The sequence below is a fragment of the Boeremia exigua genome (genome assembly GCF_020726555.1).
Source record: "Boeremia exigua strain MPI-SDFR-AT-0100 chromosome Unknown C7974scaffold_9, whole genome shotgun sequence".
NCBI classification, from domain to species: domain Eukaryota; kingdom Fungi; phylum Ascomycota; class Dothideomycetes; order Pleosporales; family Didymellaceae; genus Boeremia; species Boeremia exigua.
This window is the reverse complement of record NW_025763526.1, coordinates 602,249-622,276: the sequence shown is the minus strand read 5'-3', so window position 1 is coordinate 622,276 and position 20,028 is coordinate 602,249. Positions and strand designations below refer to the sequence as shown.

At 57.5% G+C, this 20,028-nt stretch overlaps 8 protein-coding genes across 8 annotated transcripts; 4 read left to right on the top strand and 4 right to left on the bottom strand.

Moving 5' to 3' along the window:
- Nucleotides 1-69: 69 nt before the first annotated feature.
- C7974DRAFT_316472 (uncharacterized protein) lies at nt 70-1,375 on the top strand (the record flags this gene model as incomplete). Its single annotated transcript, XM_046138561.1, has 2 exons — nt 70-1,222; nt 1,272-1,375. 2 exons carry the CDS (start codon nt 70-72, stop codon nt 1,373-1,375), a joined length of 1,257 nt encoding a protein of 418 aa, XP_045994610.1.
- Nucleotides 1,376-1,384: 9 nt separating this feature from the next.
- C7974DRAFT_458088 (uncharacterized protein) lies at nt 1,385-2,672 on the top strand (the record flags this gene model as incomplete). Its single annotated transcript, XM_046146075.1, has 1 exon — nt 1,385-2,672. Exon 1 carries the CDS (start codon nt 1,518-1,520, stop codon nt 2,670-2,672), a length of 1,155 nt encoding a protein of 384 aa, XP_045994609.1. The 5' UTR covers nt 1,385-1,517.
- C7974DRAFT_363481 (SUR7/PalI family-domain-containing protein) lies at nt 2,669-4,159 on the bottom strand. Its single transcript, XM_046139761.1, has 3 exons — nt 3,707-4,159; nt 3,143-3,623; nt 2,669-3,091 (listed from the first exon to the last, which is right to left on the bottom strand). Exons 1-3 carry the CDS (start codon nt 3,720-3,722, stop codon nt 2,833-2,835), a joined length of 756 nt encoding a protein of 251 aa, XP_045994608.1. The 5' UTR covers nt 3,723-4,159; the 3' UTR covers nt 2,669-2,832.
- Nucleotides 4,160-4,176: 17 nt separating this feature from the next.
- Nucleotides 4,177-5,761, top strand: C7974DRAFT_226862 (RAVE subunit 2/Rogdi). Its single transcript, XM_046137298.1, has 2 exons — nt 4,177-4,563; nt 4,616-5,761. The coding sequence occupies exons 1-2, from the start codon at nt 4,312-4,314 to the stop codon at nt 5,282-5,284; spliced, it is 921 nt and encodes a 306-aa protein (XP_045994607.1). The 5' UTR covers nt 4,177-4,311; the 3' UTR covers nt 5,285-5,761.
- Nucleotides 5,434-7,473, top strand: C7974DRAFT_226858 (uroporphyrin-III C-methyltransferase-like protein). Its single transcript, XM_046137297.1, has 2 exons — nt 5,434-5,880; nt 5,927-7,473. Exons 1-2 carry the CDS (start codon nt 5,583-5,585, stop codon nt 7,264-7,266), a joined length of 1,638 nt encoding a protein of 545 aa, XP_045994606.1. The 5' UTR covers nt 5,434-5,582; the 3' UTR covers nt 7,267-7,473.
- A 418-nt stretch (nt 7,474-7,891) lies between these two features.
- On the bottom strand, nt 7,892-9,950 carry C7974DRAFT_226826 (uncharacterized protein). Its single transcript, XM_046137296.1, has 2 exons — nt 9,192-9,950; nt 7,892-9,144 (listed from the first exon to the last, which is right to left on the bottom strand). Exons 1-2 carry the CDS (start codon nt 9,785-9,787, stop codon nt 7,932-7,934), a joined length of 1,809 nt encoding a protein of 602 aa, XP_045994605.1. The 5' UTR covers nt 9,788-9,950; the 3' UTR covers nt 7,892-7,931.
- A 1,738-nt stretch (nt 9,951-11,688) lies between these two features.
- Nucleotides 11,689-14,436, bottom strand: C7974DRAFT_226782 (uncharacterized protein). Its single transcript, XM_046137295.1, has one exon. The coding sequence runs from the start codon at nt 14,209-14,211 to the stop codon at nt 11,887-11,889; it is 2,325 nt and encodes a 774-aa protein (XP_045994604.1). The 5' UTR covers nt 14,212-14,436; the 3' UTR covers nt 11,689-11,886.
- A 713-nt stretch (nt 14,437-15,149) lies between these two features.
- Nucleotides 15,150-18,343, bottom strand: C7974DRAFT_435612 (uncharacterized protein; the record flags this gene model as incomplete). The annotated part of the gene is made up of 3 exons (XM_046145071.1): nt 15,150-17,606; nt 17,715-17,883; nt 18,159-18,343. The coding sequence occupies 3 exons, from the start codon at nt 18,341-18,343 to the stop codon at nt 15,150-15,152; spliced, it is 2,811 nt and encodes a 936-aa protein (XP_045994603.1).
- Between the last annotated feature and the right edge of the window lie 1,685 nt (nt 18,344-20,028).

Here is a 20,028-nt window from a genome sequence, read left to right as displayed (position 1 = left end):
TTAGCCTCATCACCTCACCTCCATCTATCCATCTCCCATCATCGTTTCGCATCATCTAACATCTTGACTATGGCTACTACCCAGTTTACTGCCCTCATACGGCTTCCCTTTTCACGCGGCAGCTTTGTAGATCCACCGCAAGCACAGTGGGACGCTGAGAAGGACCGCCAGTTATGGAAGGTCATCTCCAAATCATCCAAGACGAGTGACCTCAACTGGGTTGAACTAGCTTCTAAATTCCAAGTGCCTCCAACGTTTCTGCTGCAGCAAGCAGCATGGCTGTATGAACGGCATTTCGAGCATGTTCGCAACCAGATGAAGAAGGTCAGCGGTTCCACCATCACCGCGCCTACTGCCTCCGGTGGCGGAAGTACGCTCACGCCTGTTGGTGGCTTTGCAATGCAGAGAGCTGGCAGTGGTGGTGCTGGACCTCGGACAACCTCAGCCCTATCTGGTCACTCCAGGAACAGCCCAAGTCTCGGTATGCAAGATGCTGTCGAGCCCGTCTCGACTCTGACCAGGACGCCTTCGACGACGACTATCACGCAGTTTCGCGCTCAGACTCAGCAACTACCCACCCGGACGCTCTCTGCACGATCAACGCAACGACCTAACCTTGTTAGACCTGCCAAAGATGATCGATCTGTCTCTCCAAGAACGGCGGCCCACACGACACAGCAAGAACCTCCGGAATCTCCCGAGATCCCTGCCTCATCATCGTCGAGCTCATCATCGCTGTCCGACGCCGATCATCCTGCCCATCGTAGCCAGCTATTCAAGAGACCACCACGCTTCCAGCAGAAACGACCTCGCGAACTAGCCCCGTTCGCGGAAGGTGATGGCACTCTGGAAGGGGACGAGGCAGGATCACAGGGTACCACTATGCTGCCATTCGCATCCGCCGCCCTACGAACGCCAGTTGCATCGAGACAGAGCCAACCCGAACAGAGAACGCGACTTGTAGATCGACGGAGAGGGAGTCCATCAGTTAAGCAGAGCAGCCCGCATTCTCAAGTAACAACGGAAACAGCTTCCTCCATGACGAGCTCTGCTAGCGATGCGCCTTCTGGTCCTGGGGCTGCTGCAAAGAGTCCTGTGAGCCCTGACTTCAATCACCGCGCTGCAATGGCGAATCTTGGAAGCCCGAGAACTCAGGCGTTGAGGCGCAAGGAGGGAAGCGAAGGTACTCCTAGCATGGGTAGCAGCTTCAGTGACATTGATGGTATGTGGCGGTGACTGAACAGAGCTTTGAACGTGGCTGACTTTTACAGATGCGGGCATCAGCCAGTCGGCCTTGGAAGAAGCTTTACTCAGCAATATGCAACACGGTAGGATGAGTACACTCAGCAGGATGTCGTATGCTTGGAAGCAGTAGCCTTTTTCTGCCTTTCACCTATGCAGAGCACACTTGCGTTTGCCTTGAGCAATGTCTTGGCGCACGTGTGATCTTTAGACACATAATCACTCTCTCTCGATCACACTCTTGACACGCTTGCTTCGCTACCTTTTCGCCCATCATGAAACCTCTCATCATTCGCGTTGAGGAGCATGGTACCTCAGCACCTGTGTTGACCCTCCGATACATTTGCCGCGAAAACGAGCTCGATATCAAGACTGTCTTCGCTCACTTCTACAACATGATTGAGCATCCAGGCCGAGCCCATTTCGACCAGCGTCTGAACGGCAATCAGCGACACGATGTCATACCATGCAGTGAGGTTTTCCTCGAACTTTTCTGGCAAGCTGCAGCCTATCTACTTGACTACTTCGCCGACTTCTACGCAACCGACAACGCACTCATGCAGAGCATATGGTTCCGCCTACTTGACGTGTGGCAAGTGTCCAACCCTGCTCCCTACTACCGCGCCGACGGCAGTGCGCATCTCGCAACAGCAGCCGAAGAGTTCGAGAAAGAATGCAAAGACACAATGGACCTCATCCACAGACTCATGGCCCCGAAGTCAGCCACACAGGAGCACCACCCCGTCGCCCCCATCATCCACGACCCCCACAGAAGAGTCAAGGGTCTAGGCGGCTGGTACGAAACCGGCCCCTTCATCTCGGGCCTCAAGCCATGGCAGCAATTCCTCTACTCCGGCGCCCCAGGCTTCACGCCCGCCGCCCCGCCCCTACCCGCAAACACCAACGCACCACGCCCTCGCACATGCGCCACGCGCTACCTCCCCCAGCCCGCCATCGCCCTCATCCTATCCTACACCGCGCGCGCGCGCACCCTCACCCGCGCCCTCGCCCAGAAACACCCGCCCTCCGTCGCCTCCTCGCTCGCCGCCTTCGACGCCCACGCCCTCGCCCTCCCGGCCGCGCCGGGCCGCGAATACACGCTCCCCTCGGTGCGGCCGGGGCGCGTGCTCGCGTACCAGCTGGTGCAGGGCGCGCCGCCGGTGAAGCGGTACGAGGGGCTGACGGACCCGAGTATGCTGGTCGAGGAGCCGGATTTGGTGCTGTTGGACGAGGCGGTGGGGATTTGCAAGGGCCGCGAGGCGTATGTGCCGATGACGGGGCCTGTTGGGGTGGCCGGGGTGGGGTTTGATGTGTGGGCTGTGAGTGAGAGGGAGGATGCGCAGGGTGGGATGCAGAGGGGGGTGGAGAGGGTTTTGCTGGGGGAGATGTTTGATGAGTGGGACTTTGGCGAGGAGGAGGAGAAATTCTGAAGAGGGTTTCATTACGTATGTACGAGTAAACTTGCTTTGTACAGTCGCTAAGTAGCATTAAGTCATGGATATCATCTTATATGTGCTCCCACATTGTCTCTCAAGTGTCTTCCCCATTAGTTCATTATTAAATCCTCTCTCTCATCCAACATCCTCGTGTTTAGGCGGAGTAGTCATCCTTGACGCGCCTCTGGCTGTCAGTATCCATGAAGCTGGCGCGGCTCCTGGTACTCTTGGTCGAGCGGCGGCGGCTAACACCCGATGAGCGGTCACCACCAAGCGCACCACCGAGACAGAACAGAACGGTTGCAATAAAGAAGCACGCAAACGAGGCCCACGCAAAGCCGAGCAGGTAACGGCCAACGGATGCCTCGAGGTTTGCAGAGCGGAAGGCATTGCGGCCCTTGACCACCCAGGCACTGTCGGGCGTTAGCTTTGTGTATGAGGGGCAAAGAAAGAGGACAGCGTACGTGAGCAGAGCAGCAGCCAGCGCCTGGAAGAACAGCGCGATCGCAACTGTAAGGCCGGACAGGTAGCCGCCCAGACGCGAGCACAGCGCCAGCAGACCCGTGAACAGCGCGCACACGGCGAAGAACAGCGCAATCAGGTAAAACGCAAACATGAACCTCGACAGGTAGAAGTACATGTTCGTGCCGACAAACTGCTCGGGCACATTGTCCGTGGTGCCAAAGTTGCGCGGCGGGTCAAACGGCAGCGCAGGCACAACGTTTCCGCAGTTCGCATTGTGTCCGGAGCTGGGGTCGCGGCCGCAGATAGCGAAGAACGTCCAGCGCGAAGGGTTGCGCGCGTTGGGGATCCCGTTTGTCGCGGCCTCCAGGAAGTAGAACTGATTGATGGGCGCCGAGTTGATGGCGCCGGACAGGATGGTGAAGAATTGCATCACGATGCCTCCGGCGACCAGGACCAGGGCGGCCAGGCCGAACACGGGCTCTGCGAAGAAGCGCATCAGTACGGCGGTGCGAGGGCAGCGGTGGTGCGCGAGGTAGTGATGCGTGGGCGGCAGGGGTACTTACTGGCTGCAGAAACCATCTTGAAACGTGAATGCTGTCCAAGAAGGATCGATTAGGATTATCGGCTGTAGGTATATCAGGACGAGCAAGGGAGATTCGACGGCAGCGATTGGTATTTAGGAGCCCGAAACGGAAGCCTTGTTGGCAGTGTCTTCAAGGGCAGACTCTTGTTTTTGAATCGGGCACTCAGGCCAAGGGTGACGTATGGCGTGGGCGCCGTCAGAAGCTCGGCTGCACGCTATCCATGACCTCACGGCTGCCCGTGACGGCGCTTTGCATCATCCTGCCGAGCGCGAGAGACACAAAGACTCGCGCCTTGCTGGATGCAGCCGGCGGTCGCAGACGGTGCGCAGACGGTGCGTGCTGGGGAACCGTCCTGGCCGCCGTGAGTGAGATGCGATGTTTGCGGAGTCAATGGCTGGTGGAGTGCGATGCGCTGCAGGCATCGTTTGGCGAGGGAGCTCGGTCGCGGCCCTTGCGCTGGAGCTGCCTTGGTTCGGCAGCATCCGAGCTCCTGTGCACCACCAGCCGACCGCAGGTGGCCTGTCGTCACGCTTGAGTTGATAGACAGTCGCTAGTGATTGTCCCTTACACCCGCCAATCCGAACATGTCGACCTCCGTGTGGCCGCCCATCGACGCCGCCGAGCTGGCCCGCGAGCAGGTCAAGTCGCAGCAGCGCGAGCTCGACTGGCTGCTCGTGCAGCTGAAGGAGACCCTGCAGTCGCTCAAGGCCGGGCTGGAGGAATGCGCGGCGCTGCTGGCCCCGTCAGAGAACGGCTTGACGCTGGTCTTGACTTCGGTGCGCTCAGAGAGCCTCAAGGGCCTCATCACCCGCGTCGGCACGCGCATTGTCAAGGGCGTATGTTGACATACAGTGCATGTGAAGACACCAGGCTCATGAATGCACCCAGAACGTCAAGCTGCGCATCGCAACCCTCCCCCCGCCGCGCGGCTCCCAGTCATACGACGTCGCCATCTCCTCTGCACCGACTGCACCTACGCTGGTCGTACCGCAGCTCACCTCGGTGCGCACCTCCATCAATAGCTGCCTGGATGCCATCGACGTCGTCTCCTGGGGCGGCGACGCGACCAACGCCAGCTTCGTCGCCGGCCAGCTGCAGCTCCTGCACGACCATATACTCGAGGCGCGCCAGGCTCTCAAGGGCTACTCGGACGTGCAGATGTCGTGGTGGGAGAACCCCGTCGACGAGAACACCTTCGACCCGCCGCTGCCCCCGAACGTGTCCTTCCACATGTTCGTCTTCGATGCCGCACTGTGTCTTGAGATTCGCACGCTGGAGACCAAGCAGGAGGAGGAGGCTGCCTCGTTCACAGGCTTCAATTTCCGCGACCGATTGTCGTCAGCACTCGGTGGCACGCGCACGCCTGTCCACGACGAAGCCGATAAATTGTACAGATACAAGGGCCAAGACGTCCGCGTCAAAGAGAAGATCCGTGTCGAAACCCAGGACCCCGCGCTGATATCAGCCTCGGCCAAGCTCAACGCTCTTGAACACAGCCTGATGCTAAGCCGCAAGGCCTTGGACATCGTGATGGGACGCGACGAGCCGGAGAACTGAATGCGACAAACCGTTGACAGCAGGCAATTATCGTCGCCTTTACTCGCAATCCACGGCCGCTGATTGGCCGCATCCGTCGACATGCACCACGCTTTTCCGCGGGGATGTCTAGCGCGGATTGCGTTATTGCTATCTCGGAAATGTTGGATCGACATCGGAACGAAATGTGACTAGCAAGTCGCCCCAAGTTGGACATGCCACCAGAATAATCTTCTTGTATATACTCTTTTCGATACCCCTCCTCTGCTTGAGACATTGGCTTGTGCTTGAGCTCTATTATCTTCTACACACACACACCATGGCCCCCGCGCTACTTACTGCCGTCGACTCGGCCTCACATATCCATCTTGTCATCGGCTCGAATCCGCTCGCCGGCGCGCGATGCACACGATCAATCGAAGTCGGCGCACACCCTGTATTGATTGCCCCGGAGGATGCGACATTACACTACGGCTTGGTGAAGCGCATTGAAGAAGGCGAAGTCAAGTGGATCAAGCGCAACTTCCAAGAGGAAGACCTTACCACCTTGGGTCGCCACGAGGTGGATGGTGTTGTGGATGCAGTCTTTGTGACAGCAGGCGGCAAGCAGGGGCAAAGTACGTCTAACGTGTTGAATGCACTTGACATGTCTAACAAACTTAGGCACACAGATATCCAGCCTCTGCCGCCGGTTACGAATTCCAGTCAATGTCGCCGATGCGCCCAACCTCTGCTCCTTTACGCTTCTTTCCACACATTCCGACGGTCCCCTCCAGATTGGCGTCACAGCATCTGGCAAGGGCTGCAAGTTGTCCGCTCGCATACGGCGCGAGATTGCCTCTTCGTTGCCACCGAACCTGGGCGATGCCGTCGAGAGACTTGGCACGCTACGAAGACGCATATGGGAGGAAGAGCATGCTGCAGAGCTGTCACAAGATCTTGAAGCCGAGGAGGAAGACAGCGGTCAGCCCGCGACCTTTAACAAGCTTGTCCTCGAGGAAAGCAAGGAAGCAGCACGCGGCCGCCGCATGCGCTGGCTCTCGCAAATCTGCGAGTACTGGCCCCTCCGTCGCCTCGCAGCAATCACAGACGCCGACATCGACACCCTCTTCCGCGAATTCGCCAGCAGCAACGCCTCCAAGATCGGTCCGACATCGACCGCAGCCCCGGAAAAGAGTACTGGCCGCATCATCCTTGCCGGCTCAGGCCCAGGCAACCCCGACCTCCTCACCCGCGCCGCCTACAAGGCCATCCTATCCGCCGACCTAATCCTCGCCGACAAACTCGTCCCCGCGCCCATCCTCGACCTCGTCCCGCGCCGCGCCACCGTCCACATCGCGCGCAAATTCCCCGGCAACGCCGACCGCGCCCAGGAAGAGCTTCTGGAATGGGGTCTGGAGGGCCTCAAGGCAGGCAAAGTAGTCGTCCGCATCAAGCAGGGCGACCCGTACATCTACGGCCGCGGCGGCGAGGAATACGACTTCTTCCGCGCCCACGGCTTCGTGCCGACCGTGCTGCCGGGCATCACGAGCGCCCTGAGCGCCCCGCTGTTCGCCGCCATCCCCGCGACCCACCGCGGCGTCGCGGACCAGCTGCTGGTCTGCACGGGCACGGGCAGGAAGGGCGCGCCCCTCGATCCCCCCGAGTTCGTCGCTACCCGCACCATCGTGCTGCTCATGTCGCTGCACCGTCTGCAGGCGCTGGTCGACAGCCTCGTGGCAAAGGGGTACCCGGCCGAGCTCCCGGTTGCGGTGCTCGAGCGCGCCAGCTGCCCTGATCAGCGGGTCATTCGCACCACGCTGGAGCACGTGTGCGCGGCTGTCGAGGAGGAGGGCAGCCGCCCGCCGGGCCTGCTGGTTGTGGGGAATGCGTGCCGCGTGCTGTGCAACTACACGCAGCGGTGGGTGGTTGAGGAGGGGTTCCATGGCCTGGATGATCTGGGTGCCGATGGCGAGCTGCAGTTGAGCAAGCTCGGGGACGTGGTTGCGCAGGTTGCTGCATAGACGACGACGAGGAACAGATGAAGATGTAGATGGGAGATCTAGACTTGATTGAGCGTTGCATATGATACCAATAGAGGCTTATAAGACTTTCTTCATAACCACCTTCTGTCATGCTGAAGTTCAGAATCTCGTTGAAATCATTCGATGAGTCTGCAAGACATCACAGATCAAACCCAAACAAAGCGTGTAATATACAGTAATGCCATTTTTAAATTTATGTAAGCCGCAGACTGGCGTTCGCGCTCGCTCAATCGGCGTGTAGACGTCCAGCGTATTACTACTACTCGACCACCCAGAAACTCACAACTCGCGAGTTGCAGTATATCGTACGGCGTCATCTAAACGTACTAAACAATAGAAGAGGGGTATGCGCAATTTAAATAAACAATGTCAAGCAACAAAGGTACATGCAGATCTGAGATCAAACTCAACGAACATAGAAAAGGACTGGGTATGGGTACAAGATGTCTGCTAGAGGTAAGGGAAGAGGTGATGTTTTGTTGTAGTCAAAGACGGAGAGCCTTTTTATGCAATCAAACTGAATGTTGGAAGAAGGACTGGCGTGATGTCAAACTCGCTCGGTAAGACAGTCGTTGATATGGAAGGCTTCGCTGTGGGAACTTGCTTCGATTCCAGCCCACGAGTCATGCTGTCGAGTAGAGCCTTCACATGTTGTCAGGGCGGTACGCGCGGTATTGGCTATTTGAGGTGGAAGCGCGTCCAGTCGAGCCAGGAATGGAGGCTTGCTGCGCTGCAAGACCATTGGGGGACATGACGCGCCCCCTTGGGTTGCTGCCCTTTTGCAGCCGGCTAGTTCGCCAGCCCTCGTACCATTGTTCGCGACTTGCTTCGCGGAGCTCTGATCGCCATTCACTGAAGACGCTTTCTCTGAGCCGAACGAAGTCACAGTGCTCGGTGTTGTAAGGATCCGCGAAGCCCCACGGAAACTTTCGGCCAATGACCTCTGGCTCATATGGATCTGGCGAGATGATGCTCAGCGGGAGAAACGGCGTCTCAGAATCCTCCTTATGTATCGATGCGGATATCGCTGACGGCTTGCGGCTGTGGCTCCTTCGGAGGTTCGGCGGAGACGCTGACGGGGAATGCGAGGCGGAAGATGCGCGCGACGATGCAATAGAACGAGCGGCCTCGGAGGATGAACGTCCAAGCACCTTGTTCAGCACTTCTTCGTTGTCCGGAGACTGTACGTATTCGTCTTCGTCCCGCTCATCTAGTCGGTCACTGTCATCATCTTCAAATTCGTCAAGACCCAGTGCCTCCAGAGGATCCAACTTGGCTCGCTTTATCGTGTCCCAGACCATCTTCTTTAGGTGGCGCATGTGCGCAGCAGTGATGGTGTCGGCCTTGCTGATGATAGGGATGACGGTCGTCCTCGTCTGCAACTCACGAAGCACATTGAGATCCAGGCTCTCATCGAGGCCGCCAAAAATGGCGCTGCCAACATTGATGACGTTTGACTTCTTGCGGGCCTCAGCAATATTGGCATCGAGGCGCACGGGGTCCAAGATGAGGAAGACGCAGTGAATGTGTGTGTCGCTAACACCTGGTGAGCGAATGACCTTCTGCTCTTCGCCGAAAGTCTCCTCGAACTTGGACTCGAGGAACGCAGTGATGATGGGCAACTGGAAGTCGACCACGTTCTTCTCAAGTCCCTCGGAATCCCAGAGAGTAACGCCCACTCTCTCGCCGTCTACATCCGTCTCCAAATGCTGCGAAGTGAAAGGTGAGTCTTCCGCGACCGCGCTGGGGGGTGGAGAAGGGGTGTGAGGGCGCTTCTTGGCGGGCAGGGCAAGCGCAGTGCGAAGGAACTCGATAAACGATGACTTGCCGCTGCCTTTGGTACCGAGGACGAGAATGCTGTTTGAGGTCAGTATTGAATGGCGCATGCCAGGTGTCTGACGTACTTGAATGGCGTAGGCTGCTTCTTCTTCCGCACACGGCGAGGGCTGTTGACAGCGCTGACCTGGCTACTGGCGTAGCTGTAGCGGCCACGGTTCGTCATGCTCTCAGTCCTGGCGTAGGGGTCTGTGTCAATGAAAGAATGCGAGCTGCCAGGAATTGGTGGCATCACAGCGAGGTTGGTGGCAGGCGCCATCCGGTGCTGCTCGACTGAAGGTCTGCTGAAGTTTGTACTGTAGTTGCCGACCTTGTTGGAGACAATAGCAACGGAATCGGGGCGAAGTTCTCCTCCAAAACTAGCAATCTGGGGAAGAGGCGAGTGGGTCGGAAGGCGGGGTGGCTCCTTGGGCAACATTGCGGCCTCTCTCTGCCTTCGCAGCTCCTCCTCCTGGGCGAGCGCCTTCTGCTTGCGACTCATGCTGGGCGCTCGTGACGTGCTGGTCTTGCTCTCAGAAGACCGCTTTCGAAGGAACGAGAAACTGGATCTGCGTGCTGCAGTGGCTTGGAAGCTGCCGTTTGACGAGGGCACGGCAGATGGATCGGGCGAACCGTCTTTGGTGTATGTATTAGAGAGTATAGTGGAAGGAGCAGTACCAGCCATCCTAATCACGCGGGCTGCACCCGTTATATCAGCGGGTGGCAGACACTTGTGCGATTAATTTGGGCCGCCGAGAAAGGAGAGCAGCTGCGGAGCAAGCTGCTTGGGCTTGGGTTGCAAGAGCTAGGTTCCCTGTCCCGCGCTCACGGCAGTGAATTGCAAGCAACCGCGGTGATGAGTGAGTGAAATTGGAGGAGGATTGCTGGAGATCAATCAGGTCAGTCAGGTCCCTCGAGCAGGCGCGCAAGTCGGGTGGGTCCGCGCAACAGACAGAGTGAATGGCTCAGGGTCCGCGTGGGGAGATTAAGGTCGCACTTTCCAAGTTAGCCGCGGTAAAGCGGTCGATTCGCTTCAGCGCTACTGCAAGGTACGGCTGTCAGGTCCACCAGGTGCGAGATGAGAGTTGGAGATGCTTCAGTGTGGGCAGAGTGCCTGATTCAAGCTAGAAGTGTGAAAAGTAAGCGCAGCGGATGCGTTGGGTAAGGCGACACGTGGTGAAGGGCCGTCCGCTGGCTTCGAGAACTGTGAGCGTCATATCAGGGGAGCAACCGGTACAAGGCAACCAGGATGGTACAAGGCAACCAGGATGGCACGACCTTGCTCCAGTGCGAAACGCTCAATGCAAAACCCGCCACCCGCTGCAAATCTACGACCACTCATTCGCAATAAGTCGTGGCGCTATGGGCTCTCATGCAATTGCAACCTGCATGCAGGACGTGTTACCGTCATGGACGCACGCAAACACTGTTGTCAACGGCGACGCGATAGGTGCGATGCACGAAAGCGCCCACGCGTCTTTTCTCCGACACCGCATGCACAGCGAAGGGGTCAGTGCAAATTGGGACGGATCTCGTTCCCACTAGGATATGATCGTCACACCTGTGCGCGGAGATCAACCTGGTCCAAGGCGCGCGACCCTGGTCGTATGCGCATAAACGCCATTTAAACCTGCACGCGATGCCTCTGGGGGCAACCTCGATTTCCGGTTTCATGAGGCTCAACACCATCTATATCAGACGGTGCTCTGTCATAATAGACTTCTACAAATATTTGGCGTCATTACGGATGTCACTCACAAGCAACCTGCAAAAGGGGTACGTTGCTCTCGTATCGACCCAGCTGTAGTTGCGTCACCTCAGCTGCAGGCGCGTAGTCCTGCATTGTTGCACCTGCACTTCACTCGTAAACACAGCTCCAGACGCCACCGATGCCTCGACTGAAGGCAGGTTCGATCGAAACTTGGAGCCGGGTGTTATGCTCTCGTGCATTGGCACAATAGACCCGCCGCAGGCAAATGAAGCTCTCCGGGCTCAGAGAAGAAGACTTGGGTAAATTTGGCACTGAGCTGAATGCAAAAGAGACCGACGGACATAATCTCTTACTTGGTCCTTGTGGTCGCGGGATATACCATTGCAGCAGACCAGCCCCGGCAGACGCCGTTCTGGCCAAGACAAACTCGATTACCTTCTCGCCGTCATCATTAAATTTATACAGCTATGAGCTGCTGCAGCATCTCTAGGGCGCAGAGACCGTTTAACCCAAGACCCTGCGACGACGGACTGCGTCCTAGCAGAGCTCTGTGCCGCCCCACCCGAATCCGGGGCGAGGACGTGGGCGCCTCCAAGCCCGAGCGCTGACTGACAGGAAACGGCGCAAAAGTCTGCCAACGCATGGCGTCGGTTTGAGGAGGGTCTCGCAATTGCATATGTAGGAGTTGTTTTGATCGAACTCAAGGCTGTGCTTGCGCTGACCCTGCGAGAGTTTGATATTGCAGCGCCCTAGATGAGCTGGCTTTGCCAGGCAAAGGATACTGCCTTCCGATGGAGACCTAGGAAGGCTTCGCTGATTACACTAGCTTCAGGCAAGTCGAGGGAGAGTATACACATAAGCGTAAGGCGCGGAAAAGTCTTGTGAATTTATAGCACGCAACAAGTCAAGGCGAGATTGACGGCGAGACGACGGTAGACTTCGACTTTTCGAAGCTTCCGAGATGCGAATTATGTGTAAGGCAACAGTCTATGTCGATATCCATTGTCACGGCGCCTACAATCATAATTGAACGCATCAAAGACGCTGAATAGTACGAGAGACAGACTACAACACTAATAAACCTCCCCAGTCCCTCTCCGATACACAGCCTGACTCCTCCCGCCCTCCGCCCCCGTCCGAAGTACGACATCGTTCTCCTCGAAACTGCCCATCCTCAGCAAGCGCTTGACCTCCAGATCCGTCATATTCGACGCACAATGCATCGTCTCCAGCGTATCGCTCGACGACACCTGCGCCACCGCCTGCCACGCATTGCCCAGCAGCGAGTGATCCGTCTTGGCCAGAAACAGCGCCACGGCGGTGCAGATCAGCACGGCGTGCAGCACCAGCAGGCCCATGACGACGCCGAACCCGATCCACTGCGCGGGCACCTCGACGCGCTCTGATTTCGCGTAGGTCGCGTTGGAGGCGATGTCGAATTGCGGGAGCAGGTCGTAGTAGGTCATCTGCATGACGATGGTGAAGAAGGCTTGGAATGCGAGGGCTGGGTTGCGGGTCGTTTTCATCACGTCTTGGAAGAGGGCTGCGTGCGTCTTGTGTACGCCGTTGTAGGTGGAGAAGGGTGTGAAGGCAGCGGATGCACCCCAGTTTGGGCCGAGATAGGCTGAGTCTGGAGAGTATGAGGCCGGGTTGTTGAGCTTGCGCAGCCCAGTGACGATAGGCGTGGTAATGTAGTCGGAGTCGTCGTCGAGCTTTTGCGTAGTCCAGTTGCCGTCAGCGGGCGCGTGTAGAGTGAGAATGCCGCGCTGCTTGGGCGTTAGGTCTTTGGTCGACGTATCCAACATTCGGCGGACAGCGGAGGTGTCGTAGGTTTTGGTGTCTGCAATCCAGGTCATGTTATTGGGCTCAGCGAAGTCTGCTCCGTCGTCTGCATGAATGGCGTAGTTGTTGGCGTTCAAGTTGGCGAAGCAGAGAGTGGCGCTCAAGCCAATGTCCAACGTCGAACTGGAGTTAGAGCTGAAGGTGGAGCTGAAATTAGAGCTGGAGTTGGAAAATGAAGGTTTTAGATCTGTCCACACGCCTGCCGGTGTTTGGCTCCACTCGTAAGGGCCAACGATGAAGGTTGAGGAAGTCTCAATCTGCTGGTTGACAACCTCGTCGAGGACCGCCTGCCAGCCATCACCAGTGGCATTCATCAGCAGTAGCGGCGCAAAGCTTGTATTATCAGGTTCCAGGACGTTATTCGAGAAGCCCGAGATATCCGTGAAAGCCGGTAACATGGTGTAAGATAGTCTCCAGTCGGTAGCGTTGATCCAGTATATTCTGGCCACCACGCTGATCAAAAAGAAACCTTCTATTCCTGTGCGTTCGCCGTCGTCTCCGCCCTGTATCATACCGGTAATACTGCCCTGAGTCGTAACTTTCCCTGCGATTGCAATCTCGTAATTGGAATTGCTTCCAGACTCATACATGAACGTGATGTTGTGAATCTCGATTGAAGGCAAGACGCATCGGACACGAGCGTCGACCACGGTGGCTGGACCGTCGTAGCCACGCAGAGCACTCCTAGTGTCAGATGAGCCGAAGGGCAAGAAAGCACGGAGCGTAGCGCCCGTGTCTGCGTAATCCGCACCCATTTGGGGCTCCTCTGCCCATTCAGCAAACCGTGCGTAAGCAGCTGGCCCGGCTTGGAAGAAATCGACACCGTTTCCTGCCTGAATGCTTCCAGCTTCATCATCATACTGCTCGTGGGCGGTGTAGTAGATCGTGCTGTACTCGTTTCCTGAGAATGTGCTGAGAGCGTTTCCTGCAACGATAGCTGTATCCTTGAAGTCCGTGATAAGTAGGGTGGAAGTGAACTGCAGTGCGAGCGCATCAAGGATAGCCACTACGACAATGGTGGAGTAGATGTATCTCGATCCGACTCGAAGCGAGTGGAAGACGTTCCAGATATGCGACTGAGGCCCGTTGTTGACCGTCCGAATGATAGAGAGCATGGGTAAGTGCTCAGCAGAAGCGCCAGTGGTTTCGAGAACCCAAGCTGCAATGAGTGCAGCAAAGACACCCATTTGAGCGGCGGTTGCGAGACGGATCAGGACTGAAGCCACTGTAACAACGCGAGTTGCCCAGCCGTTGTCAACGATGAAGAACCAGAGCGAGGGCGTACGTTCGCCATTCCTTGCACTTTCGGCTCCTGCCCATAGAAGTGCAAGGAATGCCATCGCGAGGAAGCTTGCAATTGCACCGACAGCAAGTACAAATATGTTCCATGGCCCTAGTTTGGCGGCGTAACCCCTATGAGAAGGAGGAAGGAAGCCCGCATTAGGTTCAGGATGGACTTGAGTATGTTGGACGTATTCGTTAGCCTTCCCATAGCTATGTGAAGGCATGCTGGTGTTCGTAGCAGGCGTGTCTTTACTGTACTCCATGGTATTCATTACAGCTCGACACGGCACACAAAGTGCGTGTAAATATAGGCCAAGAAGGGGAGAAGTCTGCAACAGCTCCTTGCTTGCGGCGACCAGCACTCATATCTCCAAGCTGTCCATCACTCTTCGTTGTACATGTACGCATTCGAGACCCCGGGGAGCGCGCTGATGCATCGCAGCCAAGAGCTGAACATCCTCACCCGGCGAATGGAATTCCCACATTGAGGCTCGTCCCGCCCGATGCGATTCCCGCAGGTATAGTGTGTTTTGAAGATCGCATTTGGCCGAGCCTGGATGGTCTTCAGCTTCGTGCAAGGCCGCTATAGGGCGCCACGCGCACGCGCGATTGGCCCACTTTGCATACACATTGCGGCTGGACTTGACCATTGCACAAGGTGCATACCGCCCCAGAGTTCAATTGTCTTGTCCCCGACAGCCGGCTTGAAGCACTGATGGCAAATGCTAGTAACTAGTCAGATTATTGCAGACTTTAGAGGTGGTAGTCGCGGCGATGCACTTGCCTTCTTTGACCATGTAGGTATAGATAGGTACGTGCACGGGAAAGAGGTCACATCACAAGACACTCGCGTGACAACGAAATGCGCTCGATGTCAAAACGCTCATATTAACACACCTCTCTTCATAGCTAAAAACCAGAATTACCCCTCCACCTTTTCCATACACCACAGAAACCGCCCATGTGCTCGCAGATAGACTGTCCGGTATTGATACAGGGGTTGCTATGCGCTAATGCCAAACAAAATGCATGTAGACGTCCAAAAGGATGTCGAAGAAGGGTATTGTAAAAGCAAGTCGCAGCAGAGATTAGATGCTTGTGCAGATGCGTCGTTAAAATACGTCAGGTGAAGTATGCTCGCAGTAAGATGTATGGTCGGTCAAGGTTCAAGGGGGAACGTCGATACGTGGTGACTGTCAAGACCGGAGGTCTAGAAAAGCCTGCCCCGACTCGTCGCGCTCGCCCTGCTCGTTGGACTCGCTCTGCTCCTCTCGTCCTCCTCGGGCACATCGCTTAGTCGTGTAGGGTGATGGTGCCTCATACCGATCCACTCATCGCCGTATCCATCACCACTATAGTCGGGAACGGGCGAATCTGTTGCGTAGCCCTGACCATGCGGGCTGCCCTGCTCAGGACCAGTCGTTGCGTACTGGCTTGGAGGATGGGCGGCCGGGCCGTAGCGCTGTAGATGCTCCAACTCCCTACGACGGTCTTCAGTGACATCGTATTCGTCAGACATGGGAGACTGGAGGGCGCGAGATGGGATGCGGTGGCCAGCATCGTCGAGAATGTAGTTGCCACGACTGTCAAAGGCATAGTCTTCGTCACCATCTGAGATGTCGTCTGGGTTGCTGGTCACGTAAGACTGTGTGTCCTCAGCCACAGAGGCTCGACCTTCGTGCAGATAGGATTCTGGCTGCTGGTAAAAAGCCTCAGGGTGCGAACTTGCTGGCTGTACGGCAGCCTGTTGGCCTTGCGAACTTGGCATTGGATATTGCACAGAAGGTCCAGGTGCGATTGGGTGTGCTGTAGCATGGCTCGAGCTGACTGGCTGAGAGGTGGACGCAGCGCCTGACGGGATATAGGCGCCTTGTGCCAAATTCGCGATGTCCTGCTCACGGTGACCGTGGCGTCGCTCGGTAAAGGGATCCGTATCTGTTGGAGACTGGGCCTCCTCGTAAGAGTAATGCTGCTCAATACCGCTGTTTTGTGCGCCAGCATATGCGTCCTCTCCGACAGACATTCCGGGACCGCCCATACCCTGTGCCATGGGAAGTACTTGTACTCCACCAACCAATGTCGGCTGGCCTTCACGCAACGAAGAGGTCCGATCGCGCTCTTCTTGCTCTCGCCTCCCAAGCTCTTCCCACGCGCGTCGAGCCTCTTCTTTCGAGATCTGTAGCTCGCGCTTCATCTCAGACACAGCACGCTCGGCGTTCTTCTTCTCGGTAGCCATGCGTTCCATATTGGCTTCAGCAGCGATTCTTGCATCGCGCTCAGCTTGGAGGGTAGATTCAAAAGATGCTTCACGCTCTTGCGCCTTCTCTTGATCTTGTCGGTGCTCGTAGAACCACCTCTGGAATTTGCGCTCCGACGATGCGCGAAGGCGCTGGAGTTCGACAACGGCATGGAACAAGTTGGCGCCAGCTGCAGACAGATCTGTGATTTGGCGTGACATCTGCTGAGCCAGAGGCTCCCGACGGACTTCATCGGTGTTTTGCTCCAACCTCCGTATCCAATACGAGGTCAGGCCTTCCCAGTGGGAAGAGAGCGTCTCCCAACGTTCGAACGCGTGAGGAAACGTGGACGTCGTGGAGTCACGAATCTGAGTTTGCGAGGCATCGGGCGGAGGAACTGCTGGGCGCGACTGTGCCGCTGTTGATGGTCCAGCTTGTGCAGACCCGGTGGAGCCTGCTGGACGTCGCGCGTGCGTGCGGTCGCCTGAGGGCTGCCGCCTTTCGCCTGTGGAGGACGCAGGTGCAGGTTGTGCAGGGCGAGGTTGCTGCTGTGCTTGCGAGTTGGCTCTGGAGCGTGGTTGCTGTGGGGCTGGTATGGCGGCTTGGGGCTGACTTGACGTGGGCAGCATGCCGTCTGGCGGGCGAGGTGCGCCTGTGGATGGGTATCTGACGTGTTGATCGCCGGATCGTGAAGGAGCGTGCTGGGGCTGTCGTGGTTGCCCAGGCTCGGTAAGGGGGTTTGTGCCAGCTACGCCAGCAACAGCTTGTGCTCTTCTCTCGGCGCTTCTCCTGCGTTCCTCCTCGGCCTTCTGCTGCTCTTCTGCCTCGGTCTGCTGCCGCCGTGCCGCCTCCCTTTGTCTTCGCTCGTTCATGATCATCTGGGGTGTGCGAATGTTGGACCGATCAGCTTGGGTGACTGGTGTCGGGCCTCCGGTGGTGCGTGCGCCGCCATTGGCGGGACGGGTTGCCATGAGGTCTGACATGGCTGCGTTCTCTTCTACCGTGTCCGGCGTGAAGGCGTAGGGTGCGCGGATGGCCTCCTCGAGCACAAAGCGAATGGCAGACGCAGTCCGCCGCGAGATGCGCAGAGCTGGGTGCGGCTCGAAGAGCGAGGGATCGCGCGACAAGGACAAGGGCCGCGGGCGAGGTGCCGATCGAGAGCCGTCAGAGAAACGCACGAGACGCTGCTGCTGCTGGCTGGGGTCGACGGACCTGGCGCGCTGGTGCTGCTCGAAGTTGGGGGTGCGGCGCAAGCTGTGGGCAGCGCTTCCGGAGGAGCTCGAGACGCGCGAGTGGTTGTGGGTGGCGCGGTAGTATTCGTCGGCCTGCTGCTGGCGTAGCTGTAAGGATGTTTGGTAGGGGTCGTCGCGGTCGTTGGATGTCGTGGTCTCGTTACGGTGGTCGGGGATGAAGGGCAGCAGGTTGGCAAGCTCTGGGGGGCCGGCCGACGTCAACGTGAAGCTGGCGACGGTGATGCAATGGCAATGGCTGCAAAAGCCTGCTCAGGCGGCAGGCGTGACTCGCAGGCGCGACTGCACCGCGGGGCCGCGGTGAGTCCCCGGCGGATGGGGTGGTGGAGGGATTAAAGCAGCGCTGGCTGCTCTGCTTATAGCGGGTATGCAGCAAAAGTCGCAATGGCTGGGATGCGGCGAATTAGTGAGATGTGAGGTGGAGAGCGCTGCAGGGGAGCCATTGCTGCCGTCGCACCTGGCGCCGACAGGGTGGTTGGAGGTGCGAAATGGGGGGGCTGATGGAGGTGGCTGGCAGGCCTCGAGCACTTACAGCGCATCACTCACCGACACTTAATGCTCCGGCCTGCAATGCGGCGGCCGCGATTCGTGCGCCTGGACGAGCCCGTATGCGCTGGAGGTGCGCGCGAGAGTGTCAATGCTGCTCCTGGACCCCAACGTCATTCGATGGCTTCGAAGCGCGCGTCCAGTCCGGCGCACGGGTGCGCGCCCTCGTCTGCGCAACTCACGCACAGGCGGCCGGGCAACACGAGCAGGAGATTCGAGCGTGTGCGCTTACGGCCTGCATGCCCAAGCGACCGTTGGCGATGTGCGAACGAGTCGAGTCGAGTGCACTGCGTCGAGAGGGCCGTCCGTTCACGCTCGCCGCGTAGCGCGACGAACTCAGGCTGTAGGCCGCACGTGCAGCCGGCGTGCATCGACCCAGCCGCAATCAAGGCATCGCTGCGGGCGTTGCGGCTGGCATCTGGCAGTGTGTGCCGGCCTGGCGACGTGACGATTGCTTGCGGAGTGCCAGTTCATCGTGCATCATCACTAACCCATGTCATACAAGCGAGCGCGGGCCAAAGCAGGAACAGAAAAGGCAGTCCGGCGCCATCACAGCGTCATGGTGTTATTGGCGGCGTCCATGGTCCGAGGCCAGCGAGGTGAACGAACGTGAACGTTTTGCAGACAGCAGCAGATCGTCTGAAGTCGCTGCACGTCGCCTGGAGCTGGCGTCCCGTCATGGACCTGCGTCTCTTGCCGCAAGCTTCTTCCAATCACAAGCTGCGTCGCTGCTTTTGCCTCTGGCCTCGCGGGAGCGGGCCGGAACGTGAGGCTACGGTCCCAATGCTGCCACGAATGCTAGGTCTGGTGTCACAGCCGAGTCAGAGTGCCTTGAACGTGTTGTTGAACTGCAGTTCAAGAACAACTCATCCCGCAATGTGTCGTTTTGACAGCTCTACACATTGTACACATCGGGCTAGTGCGGTGCGCGAAGATGACATTCAATAGCACGCGTAAAAGCAAGTGGCCTGCAGCGTGCATGCATGATCCTTGGGTGAGCCTCACAGCGCACTCTTCAATCGCTGATGCGGCCATGTCAGCAGAAGTGCTCATTGGGACTGACTTGAGTCCGTAAGGCGTTCTGGTAGTGCGGTCACTACCTACACCCACGCTCGACCGACACTTGGCAGAATGCAGCATCATGCACCAAGGGATAATTATGTCGTCACTACTCCCTCACTTGTATGCGCTGAACAAGAATTTTTCGGTCATAGTTGTGCGGCTTGTCTGCTACGATAAGAATTAGTAGGCTCTTACAAAAGTGGCGAGCGAGTGCAGTACCGGGAGATTCACGGTAGCCATAGCTGACTACGGAAATGGCAGGTCCCAGGCAAAGAAGAGAGTAATGGGTTACGATGAACAGGTGCTACACACGAGAAAGAAATCGTATTCGCATAAAGTTTTCATACATCTAGCCAAACATCACTGCCCACAAGGGCAGCAACCTATAAATCAAAATGTGGTATAAAAGAAGCGAAAAAGTTGCGTCTCATCTATACAACACAGCCCAAATCCCGTAGTGACACAACTCTTACAACACGAGGAAAGCAACGACAGCGACAACACTTGTCAATCCCATGCCGAGCTTGCTAGCCGCACCCTCAAACTCCGGAGGAACGTAGCTGGAAGGCTTGATGGGCTTGCCTGTACCAGTGGCAGACGGCTTGACGGCACCAGTGCCCGAAGGAAGCGTGCCGTTGCCGACAGGGTAGCCCTGGTGCACAACAGGCGTGACGTAGGCGACGGGCGTGTACGCAACGGGAGTAGCGACCTTGGTGGTAAGGGTGATGTACTGCGAGACAGTGACGGTGGCATCCTCAGGGTAGGAGGGCTTGGTCGAAGCGACGGGGTACTCGGCAGCAGGTGTGGAGGGCTTCTCAGCAGAGGGAACCTCAGGGTGAGCGGGGACCTCGGGCTTGGGGCTGGGCTTCGTGGCCTCGTACGGGACGGAGGAGGACTTGGCGGGGGTCTCGTGCGAGGGAACTTCCTCCTTCTCGACAGGGTACTCGGCGGCAGGCGCAGATGGCTTAGGAGCAGTGGGGTACTCAGAGACGAT

Coding starts and splice junctions, on each gene's coding strand:
- C7974DRAFT_363481 (XM_046139761.1), bottom strand. Junction 3,092..3,142: donor CTGGCTGCTGCTCTGCTCAC/GTACGCTGTCCT, acceptor AACGCCCGACAG/TGCCTGGGTGGTCAAGGGCC.
- C7974DRAFT_226862 (XM_046137298.1), top strand. CDS start 4,312: ATGTCGACCTCCGTGTGGCCGCCCATCGACGCCGCCGAGCTGGCCCGC. Junction 4,564..4,615: donor GCACGCGCATTGTCAAGGGC/GTATGTTGACAT, acceptor GAATGCACCCAG/AACGTCAAGCTGCGCATCGC.
- C7974DRAFT_226858 (XM_046137297.1), top strand. CDS start 5,583: ATGGCCCCCGCGCTACTTACTGCCGTCGACTCGGCCTCACATATCCAT. Junction 5,881..5,926: donor AGGCGGCAAGCAGGGGCAAA/GTACGTCTAACG, acceptor TAACAAACTTAG/GCACACAGATATCCAGCCTC.
- C7974DRAFT_226826 (XM_046137296.1), bottom strand. CDS start 9,787: ATGGCTGGTACTGCTCCTTCCACTATACTCTCTAATACATACACCAAA. Junction 9,145..9,191: donor AAGCAGCCTACGCCATTCAA/GTACGTCAGACA, acceptor GACCTCAAACAG/CATTCTCGTCCTCGGTACCA.
- C7974DRAFT_226782 (XM_046137295.1), bottom strand. CDS start 14,211: ATGAATACCATGGAGTACAGTAAAGACACGCCTGCTACGAACACCAGC.